This window comes from Anomaloglossus baeobatrachus, chromosome 1, assembly GCF_048569485.1.
Source record: "Anomaloglossus baeobatrachus isolate aAnoBae1 chromosome 1, aAnoBae1.hap1, whole genome shotgun sequence".
In the NCBI taxonomy this organism is placed as follows: domain Eukaryota; kingdom Metazoa; phylum Chordata; class Amphibia; order Anura; family Aromobatidae; genus Anomaloglossus; species Anomaloglossus baeobatrachus.
Window position 1 is genome coordinate 867,535,113 of NC_134353.1, and position 20,276 is coordinate 867,555,388.

The 20,276-nt window shown below is 48.5% G+C and overlaps 1 protein-coding gene across 6 annotated transcripts in view; it reads right to left on the bottom strand.

Annotated features, from left to right (window-relative positions):
* The window catches only part of LOC142254790 (trafficking protein particle complex subunit 13), a 101,660-nt gene that overhangs the window by 20,257 nt on the left and 61,127 nt on the right, over positions 1–20,276 (bottom strand). For 4 of the 6 annotated variants that reach the window (XM_075326128.1, XM_075326102.1, XM_075326093.1 and 1 more), the window contains 5 exons: positions 19,243–19,370; positions 19,065–19,137; positions 18,046–18,090; positions 10,287–10,304; positions 6,046–6,179 (listed from right to left, as the gene is read on the bottom strand). In XM_075326128.1, the coding sequence (XP_075182243.1) occupies positions 6,046–6,179; positions 10,287–10,304; positions 18,046–18,090; positions 19,065–19,137; positions 19,243–19,370 (398 nt within the window). The remainder of the gene's footprint in view (positions 1–6,045; positions 6,180–10,286; positions 10,305–18,045; positions 18,091–19,064; positions 19,138–19,242; positions 19,371–20,276) is intronic. The other 2 variants (XM_075326120.1, XM_075326111.1) reach the window with 1 other exon arrangement.

Sequence of the window (20,276 nt, forward strand, 5' to 3'; positions counted from 1 at the left end):
TCCTTTTCTTCTAGCTCCAATTGGGAGACCCAGACAATTGGGTGTATAGCTATGCCTCCGGAGGCCACACAAAGCATTACACTAAAAGTGTAAAGCCCCTCCCCTTCAGGCTATACACCCCCCGTGCTGCTACGGGCTCATCAGTTTTGGTGCAAAAGCCAGAAGGAGGAAAAAATTATAAACTGGTTTAAAGTAAATTCAATCCGAAGGAATATCGGAGAACTGAAACCATTTAACATGAACAACAAGTGTATACAAAAACAGGGGCGTGTGCTGGGTCTCCCAATTGGAGCTAGAAGAAAAGGAATTTACGGTAAGTAAACAAAATTCCCTTCTTCTTTGGCGCTCCATTGGGAGACCCAGACAATTGGGACGTCCAAAAGCAGTCCCTGGGTGGGTAAATAATACCTCATAATAGAGCCGTAACGGCTCCGTCCTACAGGTGGGCAACCGCCGCCTGAAGGACTTGCCTACCTAGGCTGGCATCTGCCGAAGCATAGGTATGCACCTGATAGTGTTTCGTGAAAGTGTGCAGGCTCGACCAGGTAGCTGCCTGACACACCTGCTGAGCCGTAGCCTGGTGTCGCAAGGCCCAGGACGCTCCCACGGCCCTGGTAGAATGGGCCTTCAGTCCTGAGGGAACCGGAAGCCCCGAGGAACGGTAAGCTTCGAGAATTGGTTCCTTGATCCACCGAGCTAGGGTTGATTTGGAAGCTTGTGTCCCTTTACGCTGGCCAGCGACAAGGACAAAGAGTGCATCCGAGCGGCGCAGGGGCGCCGTACGAGAAATGTAGAGTCTGAGTGCTCTCACCAGATCTAACAAGTGCAAATCCTTTTCACATTGGTGAACTGGATGAGGACAAAACGAGGGTAAGGAGATGTCCTGATTGAGATGAAAAGGGGATACCACCTTAGGGAGGAATTCCGGAACCGGACGCAGAACCACCTTGTCCTGGTGAAACACCAGGAAAGGAGCTTTGCATGATAACGCTGCCAACTCAGACACTCTCCGAAGTGAGGTGACTGCTACTAGAAAAACCACTTTCTGCGAAAGGCGTGCGAGCGAAATATCCCTCATTGGCTCGAACGGTGGTTTCTGAAGGACCATCAGCACCCTGTTCAGATCCCAGGGTTCTAACGGACGCTTGTAAGGAGGGACGATGTGACAAACCCCCTGCAGGAACGTGCGTACCTGTGGGAGTCTGGCCAGGCGCTTCTGAAAAAACACAGAGAGCGCAGAGACTTGTCCCTTAAGGGAGCCTAGCGACAAACCCTTTTCCAATCCGGATTGAAGAAAGGACAGAAAAGTGGGCAAGGCAAAAGGCCAGGGAGAAAACGCCTGAGCAGAGCACCACGACAGGAATATTTTCCACGTCCTGTGGTAGATCTTTGCGGACGTTGGTTTCCTAGCCTGTCTCATAGTGGCAATGACCTCTTGAGATAATCCTGAAGACGCTAGGATCCAGGACTCAATGGCCACACAGTCAGGTTGAGGGCCGCAGAATTCAGATGGAAAAACGGCCCTTGAGACAGCAAATCTGGTCGATCTGGCAGTGCCCACGGGTGGCCGACCATGAGATGCCACAGATCCGGGTACCACGACCTCCTCGGCCAGTCTGGAGCGACGAGGATGGCGCGGCGGCAGTCGGCCCTGATCTTGCGTAACACTCTGGGCAACAGTGCCAGAGGAGGAAACACATAAGGAAGCAGAAACTGCGACCAATCGTCTTCCACCCACAGCAGAATCCGCCGGACTTCCTGGAAGGCTTGCCGACTGCGTGTCCCACCTTGGTGGTTGATGTAAGCCACCGCTGTGGAGATGTCCGACTGAATTCGGATCTGCTTGCCTTCCAGCCACTGCTGGAACGCTTTTAGGGCAAGATACACTGCCCTGATCTCCAATACATTGATCTGAAGTGGGGACTCTTGCTGAGTCCACGTACCCTGAGCCCTGTGGTGGAGAAAAACTGCTCCCCACCCTGACAGGCTCGCGTCCGTCGTGACCACCGCCCAGTCCCCTTGAAGGAGACGCAGGTGAAACTGCGCGAAAGGTACTGCTTCCATTGCTGTCACCATCTTCCCCAGGAAGTGGATGAGGCGCCTCAAGGGGTGTGACCGACCTTGAAGGAGAGATTGTACCCCTGTCTGTAGCGGACGCTGTTTGTCCAGCGGAAGCTTCACTATCGCTGGAAGAGTATGAAACTCCCTGCCAAGATATGTCAGCGATTGGACCGGTGTCAGATTTGACTTTGGAAAATTGATGATCCACCCGAAACTCTGGAGAATCTCCAGAGTGACGTTGAGGCTGTGTTGGCATGCCTCTTGAGAGGGTGCCTTGACCAGCAGATCGTCTAAGTAGGGTATCACAGAGTGACCCTGAGAGTGGAGGAGGGATTCCATCCGCAACCGCCTGGTCCTTACGTGTTTGTTGAGCAGTTTTAGGTCCAAAACAGGACGGAAGGACCTGTCCTTCTTTGGAACCACAAACAGGTTGGAGTAGAAACCGTGACGCTGTTGCTGAAGAGGAACCGGGACCACCACTCCTTCTGCCTTCAGAATGTCCACCGCCTGCAGCAGAGCATCGGCTCGCTCGGGAGGCGGAGATGTTCTGAAGAATCGAGTCGGAGGACGAGAGCTGAACTCTATCCTGTAACCGTGAGACAAAATGTCTCTCACCCAACGGTCTTTTACTTGTGGTAGCCAGGTGTCGCAAAAGCGGGAGAGCCTGCCACCGACCGAGGATGCGGTGTGAGGAGGCCGTAAGTCATGAGGAAGCCGCCTTGGTAGCGGCACCTCCGGCGGTCTTTTTAGGGCGTGATTTGGACCGCCACGCGTCGGAGTTCCTCTGACCTTTCTGAGGCCTTTTGGACGAGGAGAATTGGGACCTGCCCGCACCCCGAAAGGACCGAAACCTCGACTGTCCCCTCCTCTGTTGGGGTGTTTTTGGTTTGGCTTGGGGTAAGGATGTTTCCTTTCCCTTGGATTGTTTGATGATTTCATCCAATCTCTCCCCAAATAAACGTTCGCCAGAAAATGGCAAACCAGTTAAGCACTTTTTGGAAGCCGAATCTGCCTTCCATTCCCGTAGCCATAAGGCCCTGCGTATTGCCACCGAATTGGCGGCTGCAACCGCCGTACGGCTCGCAGAGTCCAGGACAGCATTAATAGCGTAGGCCGCAAATGCCGACGTTTGAGAGGTTATGGACGCCACCTGCGGCGCAGACGTACGTGTGAGTGCGTCAATTTGCGCCTGACCAGCTGAGATAGCTTGGAGTGCCCATACGGCTGCGAATGCTGGAGCAAAAGACGCGCCGATAGCTTCATAGATGGATTTCAACCAGAGCTCCATCTGTCTGTCAGTGGCATCCTTGAGTGAAGCTCCATCTTCCACTGCGACTATGGATCTAGCCGCCAGTCTGGAGATTGGAGGATCCACCTTGGGACACTGAGTCCAGCCCTTGACCACGTCAGGTGGGAAAGGGTAACGTGTATCCTTAAGGCGCTTGGAAAAACGCTTATCTGGACAATCTCGGTGTTTCTGGACTGCCTCTCTGAAGTCAGAGTGGTCCAGAAACATACTCTTTGTACGCTTGGGAAACCTGAAACGGAATTTCTCCTGCTGAGAAGCTGACTCCTCCACTGGAGGAGCTGAGGGAGAAATATCCAACATTTCATTGATGGACGCAATAAGATCATTCACTATGGCGTCCCCATCAGGAGTATCAAGGTTGAGAGCGGCTTCAGGATCAGAATCCTGATCAGCTACCTCCGCTTCATCATACAGAGAGTCCGCTCGCTGAGACCCTGAACATTGTGATGATGTCGAGGGAATTTCATAGCGAGCTCGCTTAGTCGGTCTGGGGCTGCGGTCCGTGTCAGAGACCTCACCCTGGGATCCATGAGACACCCCAGGAAGACATTGCTGTTCCAACTGAGGGGGACCAGGGGGCAATGATTCTACAGTGCCCCTGGCTTGAGATGCTGGCCTTGACTGCAAGGCTTCTAATATCTTAGCCATAGTCTCAGAAAGTCTTTCAGTAAAAACTGCAAACTCCGTCCCTGTCACCTGGACAGCGTTAACAGGTGGATCTCCCTGGGACACCCTTAGCAGAGACTCCGGCTGAGAAAGTGCCACAGGGGCCGAGCATTGCACACAATGAGGGTCAGTGGAACCTGCCGGCAGTATAGCCGTACATGCTGCACAGGCAGCATAGTAAGTCTGTCCCTTGCTATTTGTGGACGACATGCTGTTGTCTCCTCTGAGCAATACAGGAGGGTATATAGCCAAAAATCAACAGTGCACCATACAGTGTAAAGTATAGACTATAATCCATAAACTATAAATACACTTCTGCACTAGTGGGGCCAGCACCACAGGTGCTGCTTACCGCCTGCGCAAAGCGTTTGTGTGGGCACCAGAATTCCTGCCTGGGTCTCTTTCAGCTTGTCTGTCCTCTCCAGCGTTAGCAGAGCTGAGAGTAATGGCTGCCAGCGTCCTGAGGAGAGGAGGGAGCCGTGGGCGTGACCCAGAAAAGTGCGGGAACTGGTGCCCCACTGTGCAGAGTGAGGGGGGTGGAGTATGCAAAGCATGCTCCAGCCCTCAGTGCTGCTGTACTGTAGCCATACCCTGTACAGCGTCCTGCCCTTCCCCTGACTGGCAGGGCTGAGGGCGGGAAGAAAAAGAGACTAGGCCGCAGAAGCCGGGGACTCGAGTTATAAGCGCGGCCGCCGTATAAGCGCGGTCGGCGCGGAAGTCCCCGGCGCACTAACAGTCCCAGCCGCGCCGCAGTGATACCCATGGCAGCGGCGGCCAGCGCGGCAGTCCCCCTACACAAACACACTCAGCCACGCTGAGTGTATAGTGGCACAAAACGCAGTCAGCGCTGCGGTCCCCGGTGCACTAGCACACCCAGCAATGCTGGAGTGTTGCTGTGCGCGGTCCCCACGGGGACCCAGAGTACCTCCATGTAGCAGGGCCATGTCCCTGAACGATACCCGGCTCCTATCCAGCAGGGTCCTCAGGAGCTGTGGATGGAGCACGGTCTCCTGTGCCTGGAGACCGATGAGATCCCACTTCACCCAGAGCCCTAATTGAGGGATGGGGAAGGAAAGCAGCATGTGGGCTCCAGCCTCCGTACCCGCAATGGATACCTCAACCTTAACAACACCGCCGACAAGAGTGGGGTGAGAAGGGAGCATGCTGGGGGCCCTGTCATGGGCCCTCTTTTCTTCCATCCGACATAGTCAGCAGCTGCTGCTGACTAATCTGTGGAGCTATGCGTGGATGTCTGACCTCCTTCGCACAAAGCAAGAAAACTGATGAGCCCGTAGCAGCACGGGGGGTGTATAGCCTGAAGGGGAGGGGCTTTACACTTTTAGTGTAATGCTTTGTGTGGCCTCCGGAGGCATAGCTATACACCCAATTGTCTGGGTCTCCCAATGGAGCGCCAAAGAAAAAAAAACTTGTGCATGAATTATTTTTTTTTTAAAAAACTATGAGGGATATAAAAATATATTACATATATCTAAAGTGCAATCAAGTGACTATAATCATGAAGCTGCCACAACCATATCAATCACTAGTAATGCACAATCAACCCAGAATTACTATGTCCAGGGAACAAATCCCTAAAAAGACCACTAAATGGCGCTAAAGTCAGATACTGCCAATAGACATGTACAAGGAAAGTTTAAATCCAGCATAATATTGTAAATGCCACCATTACAAACCACGAGGGGCATAGCATGGAACATAACATAGTAAGAAGAAGTTACCTGGGAGGAAAACAGTGTGTGCCTTGATCCTCACACCCAAACGTACGTTTCGCTACGCCCTGCTCCTACGGGGGGGGTCAATTTACATACGTTGTGGGAGCTTTAATAAAAAAGGTATTTGTGGGGTCCACAGAGGGGACTGTATAGAATGCAGCATAGGCGCTGCTTAAGGTGCTAGTTTTAGTTTAGAAACCCAAAATTTGGTGACAGGTTCCCTTTAAATCCGTATATTCTATTTGCAGAATATGGCAGAAACATGGCAGTCCTTACCCCTCACCGTTGTCGCCCACACTGTTAAGCTCAGACACGTTGTACATCAAGGACGGCTCCAGAGACACCTTTTCCATGAACATCGGTGATGTGGTGATATTCTGAATTTGCGCTTCCAGAAACACTTCATCTGTCTGCAAAACCAAACCGGTGTTAGGAACCAGCCCCTCGCATACGAGACTCAGCCACAATGTCATCATACCATTAGCAGCGCCATTATTATTGAATGTGATTAGTGTCATGCCTGAAAAATCAAAGTTACCACAATTAAAATGGACGTTCCAACCGGCATCCCAACGTAAGAATCAGAAGCAAAGTTAGTCATATGGTATATTGGAGCAAGCAGTGGATGCGGGATAGGGTCAGGTTGGTATAGGCGCCATGAACAGGCGCTGCTCACACTGATCAGGAAGAAACATTGGCTGCTGCTCTGAGACTAACAGCTACAATTTCCAGAAAATCCTAAAAATATATAGATTGTTTTATAAACTTGTACATTGTAAAGGGATGGACATAGAGTTTGGATTTTATAATGGTTCACACACTGTGTGCTACTTTCACAGAGAATGATGGACATCTTCTCCATCTACAGGACATTATGGTTCACAATATTACTTGAGGAATCTTTATAGGGGGTTGTTCACCTTCGTAAAAAAAAAAAAAAAAAAGTAAAAAAAAAAAAATCTGCTTTAGAGAAGCAAAATAGGCAATACTTACCTGCTTAGCTTCGCCGTGCTCCAGTGCCAAGGTGAACGCTGTGGACCTTTCTAGGTACAAGTGCAGGCCATGAGTTATACCTTACGGTCTTATAAAATTGGATTAATTGTACACAGGATTTTTTTTTTAGCCATGTTGTATAAATGAATGTCAGGAAAGAAACACTAGTATCCTATAGGACGAGTATTACATAGGTAATCTATGGAATATGGTGGTCTCAGACGGAAGTACACATGAAGCCTTAGGCGAGCTTTGCACGTTGCGACATCGCAAGCCGATGCTGCGATGTCGCACGCGATAGTCCCCGCCCCCGTCGCAGGTACGATATCTTGTGATAGCTGGCGTAGCGAACATTATCACTATGCCAGCTTCACATGCACTCACCTGCCCTGAGACCGTCGCTCTGGCCGGCGAACCGCCTCCTTCCTAAGGGGGCGGGTCGTGCTGCGTCATAGCGACGTCACACGGCAGGTGGCCAATAGCTGCGGAGGGGCGGAGATGAGCAGGATGTAAACATCCCGCCCACCTCCTTCCTTCCTCATTGCAGCCGGGAGGCAGGTAGGAGATGTTCCTCGCTCCTGAGGCTTCATACACAGCGATGTGTGCTGCCGCAGGAACGAGGAACAACATCGTACCTGTCGCTGCAGTGACATTATAGAAATGTCGGAGAATACACCGATGATACGATAACGACGCTTTTGCGCTCGATAATCGTATCATCTAGGATTTACACAATACGACATCGCAAGTGACGCCGGATGTCGGGGCGGCATGGTGGCTCAGTGGTTAGCACTGCAATCTTGCAGCGCTGGGGTCCTGGGTTCTAGTCCCACTAAGGACAACATCTGCAAGGAGTTTGTATGTTCTCCCCGTGTTTGCATGGGTTTCCTCCGGGTTCTCCGGTTTCCTCCCACACTCCAAAAACATACTGATAGGGAATTTAGATTGTGAGCCCCAATGGGGACAAAGTTGCTGATTTATGTAAAGCGCTGTGGAATTAATAGCGCTATATAAGTCAATAAATATTATTATTAAATTATTATTATGTGCGTCACTTTCGATTTGACCCCACAGACATCGCACCTGCGATGTCGTAGTGTGCAAAGCCGCCCTTAGTCTAAAGGTCCGCTTGCATGGACTGGTGACACTACGAACGCCGATGAGGAAATAATCGTGCTGTATAATGGCCTGTTTAAACTCCTTGTTTTGTTCAGTCTGTCATTTTTCTTTGTATCGCAACTCCTGTTTACAAAGGACGATGTGCTGCCGAGAAGGATGAGGTTTGTGGTACACAAAAGATCATTTTGCCGGATAAACAAGGAGCTTTGCTCGTTCCTCGTGTCATCGGCAGCCTGTTTACACAAATATGATGAAACAAATGCTCTTAATCTAATATTCTTTCAGTGTAAATGCACCTGAGGCGTCTCGGTATTTGCATATAAGAAGATTTCCTGGTTGATTATGTTTCACCCTTTGAAGCCAAATATTAAATGAACAGCCAACGAGAAGTGAAGACAACAGTGGCTTTGTACAAGATGGAAAACTAGCCAAATTTAGCCAATTACACCATAACCTTGTAAATTCTGTTGACAATGGCCCAAAAAATCCAATACACTAGTGATTTGTGAATAATTCTGAGCGAGTCGCCTAAAATTGGTATAGACAACTGTTTAATCAACAAATTTTACTAATCACCACCACCTATCTGGGGGATCTGTCATTACGGATAATGCATTACATTATCATTACAGGTGGGAAACCCAAACTTAAAGGCCACCATACCTTCCGACTAAACGTCAAGAATGATGGGCTTGGCCAACTTTCTAATGTATGGGGGCTTCCTTGAAAGATGATGTTGGTGCAAATAAGGATATGGCATGTCCAATTTCAATAATCCAGGTCAGATATCGGCATCTTCTCTCTCCCAGAAACAGAAAACACAAGAGCACTGGGCAGAGCAAGCGTTCCTGTGTATGGAGGAGTTGGGAGAAAGCCATCTAAAGTGTAGAGGGGCTTACTTGGGCCAGATGAAAGGTTGACTACACTGGACCATCCTCCTCTTCACTAACCATATGTTAATTCAAGGCAAAAAGGAATAGATTCTGAAGTGCAATATTGGGCACAACCCATGGACAATGGGGGAACGTTTAATTTTAACGTAAAAAAATAAAAAATTAATAAAATTAAAAATCTAACTTAAAAGTGACCACATGCACAAAGCAAGGAAAAAAACCCAACATCTTTGAGTCAATATGGATCGCAAGCTATAAAAAGGGGTTTTTCCAAAATCAATGGCCAAATAAACTACTGGCCGATCGGCAGCATATTCATGTGAGGATTTTCCAAAATTTATTATAAAGCCTTCATTCATAGAACAGAGGAGTTGGGTTACAACAGTAGATAGAGAACCAACTCTAAATTAACGCTTGTATCCCTCTCTCATGGTAATAATCCTCAGAGTTTAGTTTTTCTCACTCTATTTAGTGGTTACAATTTACAAAAATTGGCATATCCAGTTCTGGAGCCAAACGCTGCTTACTATCCCACCATCCACTGCTTTGATAATTGTTGAACCAAATTTTGGGTAAATATCAATGAAGCGATTCTCAGCGTAAAGTGAAAGGGCTTAGTGGAGCTTGAAAAAGTGGAGTTAACAATAAGCATCAGCATGGAAAAGCAGGGTCCCCAACAAAATGTCTAGGTGCCGCCAGTCTCGACGTCTTCACATATAGTTTCAGATTGAGTGTTTGACCCCGATTCAATAAAATCATTATAAAGTATGAGGCTAACTTCACATGGGCACATCTTTGTGCAGAATTACGGATGAGCATTCCAGAAAACTGTGGGTTTCGTAACTTGAACTGATAGCACCGTGGTTTCGGATAACCCTTTCACTAAACCCAGTTAGACCTGGAACAAGAGCCTTCCATAATATGGTTACAAAAATGCTAAAATTTATAATGGGAAAAAAAAAAAAAATTTAAAGTAAAATAAATTAAAAAGTAAAAATAAAAAGTAAAATAAAAAAAAAAGTAAAATAAAAAAAAGTAATAAAATTAAAATAAAGTAACAAATAAAATATAAGTAAAATTAAAATGTAACAAAGTAAAGTAAAATAAAGTAAAAAAAAAGTAAAATAAAATTAAAAATAAAATAAAAATATAAAACTAAAATTAAATAAAAAGAAAATGAAATTAAATAAAATATAAAAATAATCTAAAAATACTAATTAAAATAAAAACTAATAAATATTATAAATGTAGGCAAGAACATTTAAGTCTGCATAAGCAGGAACAAAAGGAATTTCCCCCAAAATTTCTCATTTTTAAAAATAAAACCACTGCATAAAATAAATAACCCAATGTATTGGTCTGTGCTGGCAAACGGCAGAAATTTGGTTGGGACCTTGCTCTTCTAAGCAGCAATTTCAGGATGAGATATATCGGTTAAACAGGCACAAACGTCAGATTTAGGTAGCGCTTCAGAATTAAATAAAATGATGAACAAAAAAAAAAAAAAATTACCACAGAACTGAGGTCACTCTAATGGGGGAAATAAAACAAAAAAAAAAAAAATTAGAGAAAGAAATGAGGGTTAAATGTTAAAGAACAGGAATGCTAGAACGAAATAAACATATTAAACTACACACAGCATTAGTACAAGCTGGAACGTGTCACTGCTGTACAAAACCCAGGACTGCTGGAGGCCTCCACCTGCGCAGAACGGACACGATTTCTTCAGGACGACAAAATTCAGAAGTCCTACTTAATGATCTGGTTGTCCAGCATGGATGGATGGATGCAATAATAAAAAACCCCGAAAAACCAACCGATGCATCCCTGGGAACAATTTGTCTCTCAGGCCTGGTTATTTCCATTCTGCCATGTAGCTGTATTAATTTTCACTGTGCAAAGTGTTAATTTTTTTCTTTTTCAAAATGTAAAATTATTCTGGGAAATCTTCATGAAAAATGCTCGGGTTCCCCATTGACTTACATTAGGTTTGTTATTTGTGACAAATACTGGAATAGTACTTTGGGATTAATTTCGAATAATCCGATAGTTACTATTTGCTCATCACTAAAAAAAAAGTCCTACAAAAACGCTAAGTGTGAACATAGCCTTACGCTGATATTTTTGGAATTTAAAAAATAGACTTTGGAAGCGAACTATGTGTTGCCGATTATAAGCACAGCAGATCGGTCCCTCATGCTTTCTTCTCGCCCATCTACCCTAGACCGGCAGTGGGACTAGCCATCCTAGTGACGTCATCCTAATTCGGCTTTAACAGTATGTCGCCAAATGTCGCAGCGTTGGATCCAATAACTCAGCCAGACTTGGATACCATCTATGCTTTGGGCACCATCAATCAGTGGTCAGATTCCCTCTGAGTAGCGCAGATACTGATTGAATAATGCTAGGATATACCATCATTGTTTGACTAATCAGGGTCCAAAGTGCTGGGAACCTCACTGGCCTCCTCTGCTTTTCTTAGGCCTAGACGGTTGGGGGTTGTACGAGATGGGCAGACTCCTCAGGAGGGACGCCACTGATCAGACATTTATGTGATGCAAACCTAGAATGGTCACTGGACTATCTAAATTAGTAGTCACCCACCACCACATTGACATACAGAAGCATGTTACTAACAGTCACTTAGTGGTTTACATACCCCGGTTGCAAAGAAGGGAATTTTGTTTACTTACCGTAAATTCCTTTTCTTCTAGCTCCAATTGGGAGACCCAGACAGTGGGTGTATAGCTACTGCCTCTGGAGGCCGCACAAAGAACTACACTTAAAAGTGTAAGGCCCCTCCCCTTCTGGCTATACACCCTCCCGTAGGAGTACGGATTCCTCAGTTTTAGTACCAAAGCAAGAAGGAGGAAAGCCAATAACAGTTTCAAAAACAAATTCAATCCGATAACAAGATCGGAGAACTTAAGAAACAACATGAACAACATGTGCACCCGAAAAACGAAACCCTAAGAACAAATAGGGCGGGTGCTGGGTCTCCCAATTGGAGCTAGAAGAAAAGGAATTTACGGTAAGTAAACAAAATTCCCTTCTTCTTTTTCGCTCCTAATTGGGAGACCCAGACAGTGGGACGTCCAAAAGCAGTCCCTGGGTGGGTAAAAAGATACCACATGAACGGGCTGTCAGACAGCCCTTTCCTACAGGTGGGCCACCGCCGCCTGAAGGACCTGTCTACCTAGGCTGGCATCTGCCGAAGCGTAGGTATGCACTTGATAGTGTTTGGTAAACGTGTGCAGACTCGACCAGGTAGCCGCCTGGCACACCTGCTGAGCCGTAGCCTGATGCCGCAATGCCCAGGACGCACCCACGGCTCTGGTAGAATGGGCCTTCAGTCCAGATGGTATCGGAAGCCCAGCAGAACGGTATGTGTGAAGAATTGGTTCCTTGATCCACCGCGCCAGGGTGGATTTGGAAGCTTGCGATCCCTTATGCTGACCAGCGACTAGGACAAAGAGCGCATCAGAACGGCGTAGAGACGCCGTGCGAGAAATGTAAATCCTGAGTGCTCTCACCAGGTCCAACAGATGTAAACCTTTTTCAAATTGGTGAACTGGATGCGGACACAAAGATGGCAAAGTGATATCCTGATTGAGATGAAAGGAAGAAACCACCTTGGGAGAAAACTCTGGAATTGGACGCAGTACTACCTTGTCTTGGTGAAACACCAGGAAGGGAGATTTGCAAGATAACGCCGCTAGCTCGGACACTCTTCGAAGAGACGTGACCGCCACAAGAAAAACTACTTTTTGTGAAAGCCGAGAAAGGGAAACCTCTTTCAAAGGCTCGAAAGGCGGCTTCTGGAGAGCAATGAGAAACTTGTGTAGATCCCAGGGTTCCAATGGCCGTCTGTAAGGAGGAACGATATGACAAACTCCTTGGAGAAACGTGCGTACTTTAGAAAGCCGTGCCAAGCGCTTCTGAAAGAATACGGATAGCGCGGAGACTTGACCCTTAAGAGAGCTAAGCGACAAACCTTTTTCCAACCCAGACTGCAGGAAGGAAAGAAAAATTGGCAATGCAAATGGCCAGGGAGAAAACCCTTGAGCCAAGCACCAAGCTAAGAATATCGTCCACGTCCCGTGATAGATCTTAGCTGAGGATGGTTTTCTAGCCTGTCTCATTGTGGCAACAACTTCATGAGATAAACCTGAGGCCGCTAGGATCCAGGACTCAATGGCCACACAGTCAGGTTCAGGGCCGCAGAATTCAGATGGAAAAACGGCCCTTGAGACAGCAAATCTGGACGGTCTGGTAGTGCCCACGGTTGGCCTACCGTGAGATGCCACAGATCCGGGTACCACGACCTTCTTGGCCAGTCTGGAGCGACGAGAATGGCTCGATGGCAGTCGGACCTGATTTTCCGGAGAACTCTGGGTAACAATGCTAGAGGTGGGAACACATAGGGGAGTCGGAATTGCGACCAATCCTGAACCAAGGCGTCTGCCGCCAGCGCTCGGTGATCGTGAGACCGTGCCATGAAAACTGGGACCTTGTTGTTGTGCCGTGACGCCATCAGATCGACGTCCGGCGTCCCCCAGCGGCAACAGATCTGCTGAAACACGTCCGGGTGAAGGGACCATTCTCCTGCGTCCATGCCCTGGCGACTGAGAAAGTCTGCTTCCCAGTTTTCCACGCCTGGGATGTGAACTGCGGATATGGTGGACGCTTTGCTTTCCACCCACGTCAAAATCCGCCGGACTTCCTGAAAGGCTTGGCGACTGCGTGTTCCCCCTTGGTGGTTGATGTACGCCACCGCCGTGGAATTGTCCGACTGAATCCGAATCTGCTTGCCTTCCAGCCATTGTTGGAAGGCTCGCAGAGCAAGATAGATTGCTCTGATTTCCAGAACATTGATCTGCAGGGTGGACTCTTCCTGAGTCCATGTCCCCTGAGCCCTGTGGTGGAGAAACACCGCTCCCCACCCTGATAGGCTCGCATCCGTCGTGACCACTGCCCAGGACGGGGGAAGGAACGACTTTCCCTGTGACAATGAGGTGGGGAGAAGCCACCAACGCAGAGAGTCCTTGGCAGTCTGAGAGAGGGAGACAGTCCTGTCGAGGGACGTCGATTTCCCATCCCATTGGCGTAGAATGTCCCATTGTAGAGGGCGCAGATGAAACTGCGCGAACGGGACCGCCTCCATTGCTGCTACCATCTTTCCTAGGAAATGCATGAGGCGCCTCAGTGAGTGCGACTGGCTCTGAAGGAGAGATTGCACTCCTGTCCGTAGCGAACACTGCTTGTCCAGTGGAAGCTTCACTATCGCTGAGAGAGTATGAAACTCCATGCCAAGATAAGTCAGAGATTGGGTCGGGGTTAGATGAGACTTTGGAAAGTTGATAATCCACCCGAAACTCTGGAGAGTGTCTAGTGCCACCTTCAGACTGTGTTGGCATGCCTCTTGAGAGGGTGCCTTTATAAGCAGGTCGTCTAGATACGGGATGACCGAGTGACCTTGCGAGTGCAGAACAGCTACTACTGCTGCCATGACCTTGGTGAAGACCCGGGGGGCTGTTGCCAGACCGAAAGGTAACGCTACGAACTGCAGGTGTTCGTCGTGTATGACGAAGCGTAGGAAACGCTGATGCTCTGGCGCAATCGGCACGTGGAGATACGCATCTTTGATATCTATTGATGCTAGAAAATCTCCTTGAGACATTGAGGCTATGACGGAGCGTAGGGATTCCATCCGGAACCTCCTGACTTTTACGTGTCTGTTGAGCAACTTTAGATCCAGGACGGGTCGATACGATCCGTCCTTTTTTGGGACCACAAACAGATTGGAGTAAAAACCGTGACCTTGTTCCTGAAGAGGGACGGAGGTCACCACTCCTTCCGCCTTTAGAGCGGCCACCGCCTGCAACAGAGCATCGGCTCGGTCTGGTGGTGGAGAAGTTCTGAAGAAACGAGTTGGCGGACGAGAACTGAACTCTATCCTGTACCCGTGAGACAGAATATCCCTCACCCAACGGTCTTTGACGCGTGACAGCCAAATGTCGCCAAAGTGGGAAAGCCTCCCACCGACCGAGGGTGTGGGAATCGGAGACTGCAAGTCAGGAGGACGCCGTCTTGGCAACGGTTCCTCCGGCTGTCCTTTTTGGGCGTGACTGAGACCTCCAAGAATCTGAGCGTCTCTGGTCTTTTTGAGTCTTTTTTGACGAGGCGAATTGGGACCTGCCCGGTCCTCGAAAGGACCGATAACCAGACTGACCCTTCCTCTGTTGGGGTTTGTTTTGTCTGTGTTGCGGTAAGGATGAGTCCTTACCCTTGGAGTGTTTGATGATTTCATCCAAACGCTCTCCAAACAATCGGTCACGAGAAAAAGGCAAATTGGTTAAGCACTTCTTGGAATGAGAATCTGCCTTCCAATGTCTCAACCACAGGGCCCTACGCAAAACAACGGAGTTGGCTGACGCCACTGCCGTGCGGCTTGTAGCGTCAAGAACAGCATTAATTGCGTACGACGCGAATGCCGCCATTTGCGAGGTCAATGGTGCTACCTGCGGGGCAAATGCACGTGTGACTGAGTCGACTTGCACAAGCCCGGCTGAGATAGCTTGGAGTGCCCATACGGCAGCAAAAGATGGCGCTAACGACGCTCCAATCGCTTCATAGATGGATTTCAGCCAGAGCTCCATCTGCCTGTCAGTGGCATCTTTAAGTGCCGCTCCATCTTCAACTGCAACCAAGGATCTAGCTGCAAGCCTGGAAATTGGAGGATCCACTTTTGGACACTGGGTCCAACCCTTGACCACCTCAGGGGGAAAAGGATAGCGTGTATCTTTAAGCCGTTTAGAAAAACGCCTTTCCGGATAAGCGTGGGGTTTCTGGATTGCGTCTCTAAAGTCAGCGTGGTCCAGAAAAGTGCTTAATGTACGCTTAGGATATCTGAAATGGATTCTCTCGTGCTGCGAAGCTGACTCCTCTACAAGAGGAGCTGGTGGGGAAATATTTAACATCTTATTGATGGACGCTATAAGATCATTAACTATGGCGTCACCATCTGGTGTATCTAGATTGAGAGCGGTCCCAGGATCAGAATCCTGATCAGTTACGTCCGCCTCATCACCCATAGATTCATCTCGCTGGGATCCTGACCATTGAGATGAATGTGAAGGCCCCTCATAGCGAGCCCGCTTAGGTTGCCTGGGGCCATCGTCCGAGTCAGAGTCTTCACCCTGAGGTGTATGTGCCCGTCCCGGAGCTTGGAGGTAATTCAGCTGAGGGGGACCAGGGGGCAATGATTGCACAGTGTCCGTGGCCTGAAGTACAGGCCTAGCTCGCAATGTGTCAAGAATTTGTGACATAGTGAGAGACATTCTGTCAGCAAAAGCTGTAAACTCAGTTCCTGTCACCTGGACAGCATTCACAGGTGGTACACCCTGGGTCACGTCCAGCAGAGGTCCCGACTGTGCAAGTGCCGCAGGGGCCGAGCACTGCACACAATGGGGGTCAGTGGAGCCTGCCGGTAGAAAAGTCCCACATGCGGTACAGGAAGCATATAATGTCTGTGCCTTGGCACCCTTGCGTTTTGTGGACGACATGCTGTTGGCTCTCTGCAATGTGAGAGAGTCTATAGCCAAAGGGCGACCAGCGCTATGCAGTACAAAGTATTTGCAGGAACAAAATACTAAGATTACTACTGGCACAAGAGGGGGTGAGCCCTGAGGGCTGCTTACCGCCCGCTGAATAGCGGGTAAGAGGCGCAGAATTCCTTGTCTGGGTCTCCCCGGCTCCCCTCTGCAGCTCAGCGTGTCAGCAGGAATGGCTGCCGGCGTCTGTGGAGAGGGGCGGTCCGTGGGAGTTCCCAAACAAAAGTGCGGGAAACAGTGTCCCCTCTGTGCCTATTGTGAGGGCTGGAGTATGTAAAAACGACTCCAGCCCTCAGCGCTGATGCACTGACCAGCGTCCCGCCCCTCTCCTGACTGGCAGGTCTGGGGGCGGGAACGAACGGAACTAGGCCGCAAAAGCCGGGGACTCGAGTTATCAGCGCGGCCGCCGTAAAAGCGCGGCCCGCGCTGAAGTCCCCGGCGCACCACAAGTGCCAGCCGCGCCGCAGTCCCAGCGGCCGGCGCGACCGTTTCCCAAAAGTGTGCCTGCTTCAGCGAAGCTGAATGAGGCCATGGCACAAGCGCCGCAGCGCTGATGTCCCCGGCGCACTACAACACCCAGCATGCTGCGGTGTGAGCGCCAAATGCACGGGGACACAGAGTACCTTGAGGAAGCAGGGCCATGTCCCTGATGTACTCCGCTCCATCCAGCATCTTCTCCAGGGGCTGTAGATGGAGCACGGTCTCAGTGCCTGGAGACCAGTAAATCCCACTTCACCCAGAGCCCTGTAAAAAGGGATGGGGAAGGAATCAGCATGTGGGCTCCAGCCGCCGTACCCGCAATGGGTACCTCAACCTTACAAACACCTCCGACATACAGTGGGGTGAGAAGGGAGCATGCTGGAAGCCCTGTATGGGCCCTCTTTTCTTCCATCCGACATAGTCAGCAGCTGCTGCTGACTAAAAACAATGGAGCTATGCGTGCGTGTCTGACCTCCTTCGCACAAAAGCTAAAACTGAGGAATCCGTACTCCTACGGGAGGGTGTATAGCCAGAAGGGGAGGGGCCTTACACTTTTAAGTGTAGTTCTTTGTGCGGCCTCCAGAGGCAGTAGCTATACACCCACTGTCTGGGTCTCCCAATTAGGAGCGAAAAAGAAAGTAAAAGGATGCGACTCCATTAGTAAAGAGACAAGCATGCATTCAACTTATTGGGTCATATGGCCACAAAGAGCTAAGGTGACTGAGAAAGGGGCAAGAAACGGATATGTACACTTTATAAATGGAGCCCTGCATCGTATACGATCAGACTGACTGCGTGATACTTATCTGCACCAAATATCTAAATCCTGGATCTACTAATCTGCACTTGATAATCAAATTCACTTGTATTAGAAAAAGAAACATGGCACCTGGCATTAAGTTGTATGGAGTCGTAATACAGTATTCAAAGACTTCTATGGGCAGCCAAAACGAGTCCAGATGCTACTGATTACAAAAAGGAAGCATACAGAGTTTATGGACTCCACATGGCATAGCTAATCTGCTCTAGATGTATGATTTGGCGGCATACTGGTGCGAGTTTCTGCAACGCTGCCCTGTATTGGGGCTCAATTCAGCTGATGTCAGTAATGTCTGCAGTACAGTCACAGCTCCTTACAATTAATGCATTATATGGCAGCGTATATGGCACTCACTCACCTCTGCATTATAAAATTTCGTCTTGACGTCGAGAGGTTTAAGAACCTGTGATAAGACAGAAGGCGTGTTATAAAGTGATCGTTCCACCGTCTCCTCCAACTCATTGAAAGTTGGTAGACGGCTGTAGACAATCAATACTAGTGTCATGATCCAGGCCGGCTTTTCCCTGCTGTGGTTACACCCAGCTCTGGCCTGGTCATGTCAGGGGTTAACTTCCCTTGCCTCGTTCTGGATCCCAGGACATTATATCTTGCCTCTCTACCTATGGCTCAGTGCCAGTGATATTTCTGCCTTGCAGCGTGTATACTGGCTCTGGTGAGTGTTCCTGATCTGTTCTGCCTCCCTGCTACTGTGTCCTGACTTGTACCCTCCCCCGTTCATCTGCCTTTCCCGGTCCCTGACTTCCCTCTCCTGTCAGTTTGTGTTTTCCTCTGCATATCTGATCTCCCGGCTTCCAACTCGGTTCTGTTTTCTGACTTTATTTTGATCCTCCCTTTGCAGTGACTTTACTTTTCTGGCCAAACAATGACTGTGACTACTCTATTGCCCCCTGGTTCGCCTGTTAACTGCCTGCTGAAGTTACTCTTCTGTACTTCAGCTGCCTCCCGGTTACAGTGTGACTTTGTTTCTCCTTCACTACTCTGCTGCCACCTAGTGGGGAATACGCTTTACTACGTCTTGCTATGCCTTTGTACCGCGTGACAACTAGGACATAGGAGAACCCCTAAAAATGTTGCCATTAATGGCGTCCCATATAAAGATGCACAGCTTAGTAGTATATTTATTTTTGAAAGTGCCAAAGTGCTGGGCATAAAGGGGCTGGATGAATTTCTCATTTTAACAGCTAAGCCAGAGCCTTTTTTCTTACTGCACTGGCTGGCAGACAGAAGGGGTCTGGCTTAGCTTCTGAAGTGAGCCAGCCCCTTGCTGTCCAGTCTTGGGAGCTGATGGGAGCCCCGGCCGCTGCTAAATAGCTAAGGATCAACCCCTTTTTAAGGACACATTTTTAGACATCTCACCTGGAACTTGAAGAATTTCCTGAAGTACATTTTCTCCCCGGTCTGTGTGGTATAGCTGACCGCACACACTAATCTGAAACCGAGAGCAGAGAAGATCAATGCGGCTGCCACCATTAAACCACACACGGCCGACGCTTGGAGCAGGACGCCGGCCCTACTGCCGATCACCTATACGCACATGTGTGTGCCGATTTCTTTAACTTCATGATGGATGACGTCATCTATACAGCTGTCCTGTTTGAGCTCGGACACCACCGCGCTGGACGCAGACAGGTTTAACCTCTGTGAGCTCGTCTGGAGATCCGCCTGCAAAGAATGGGACATTACGTATAGATCACCGCTTCCTATACAACCCCCTATAATGGCGGGATCTGTCAGCACTTGTAGATATTCACACATACTATATCCGTTAATGTATGAAAGGGAGAAAATTCATTGTTACTAATACTTTGCACTATTTGAGTAACTGTGACTTTTGACATAAAGAATCAAAAGAGTCACAAAATGGGTTAACACTAGAAGTCCCAGAAATTTCGAGCTCCCCCCTGAAGACCCAAAAGAGGGTCAATTGACAATACAATAAACTGAATAGAACTAACTAGAAACTAAATGGCCAAACTCAATGGAAAACAACAACCTCCTGTGGTGCGACATTAATCGCCTTAATTACAGAACAAAAGACGGCGATTATAGGATGTTCGCTAAAATCCTTCAGGTCATTCGACCCGTCTCTGGGTTCCAAAAGGTAGAAATGTTAAATGACCCCTCCTCTCTGGGACTTCTAGTGTTAAAGAAAAAAAAAACTAAGTTTATCCAGTCAGTTTAGATCCCAGATGCAGATATTCTGCTGCAAGAGCAGAGTCTTTGCATTAACTATGTATTTCACAAAATGTAATATAAAATATGAAATGCTCATTTTAGGATTAGTACTATAGAAACATCTGACTAACAGTTAAATATACTGACGCAGTAAACTAATCGGGAATGTGGATTGTGAGCCCCAATTGGCAGAGAGAAGTGTGCAAGCACAATGACGGGCTCTGTGTGGGTGGCGCAGGACGTGTCATCTACAAGAACAAGGGAAAGGACGGTGATCACCAGAAAATAGGAGGCACCGGATCAAAACCAGCAACATCCATCGAACCGGATCATCCTGCAGGGGAGTATAATAAAAGATGTTTTTTACATTATACAGCTTGGCCTGGCCTCTTA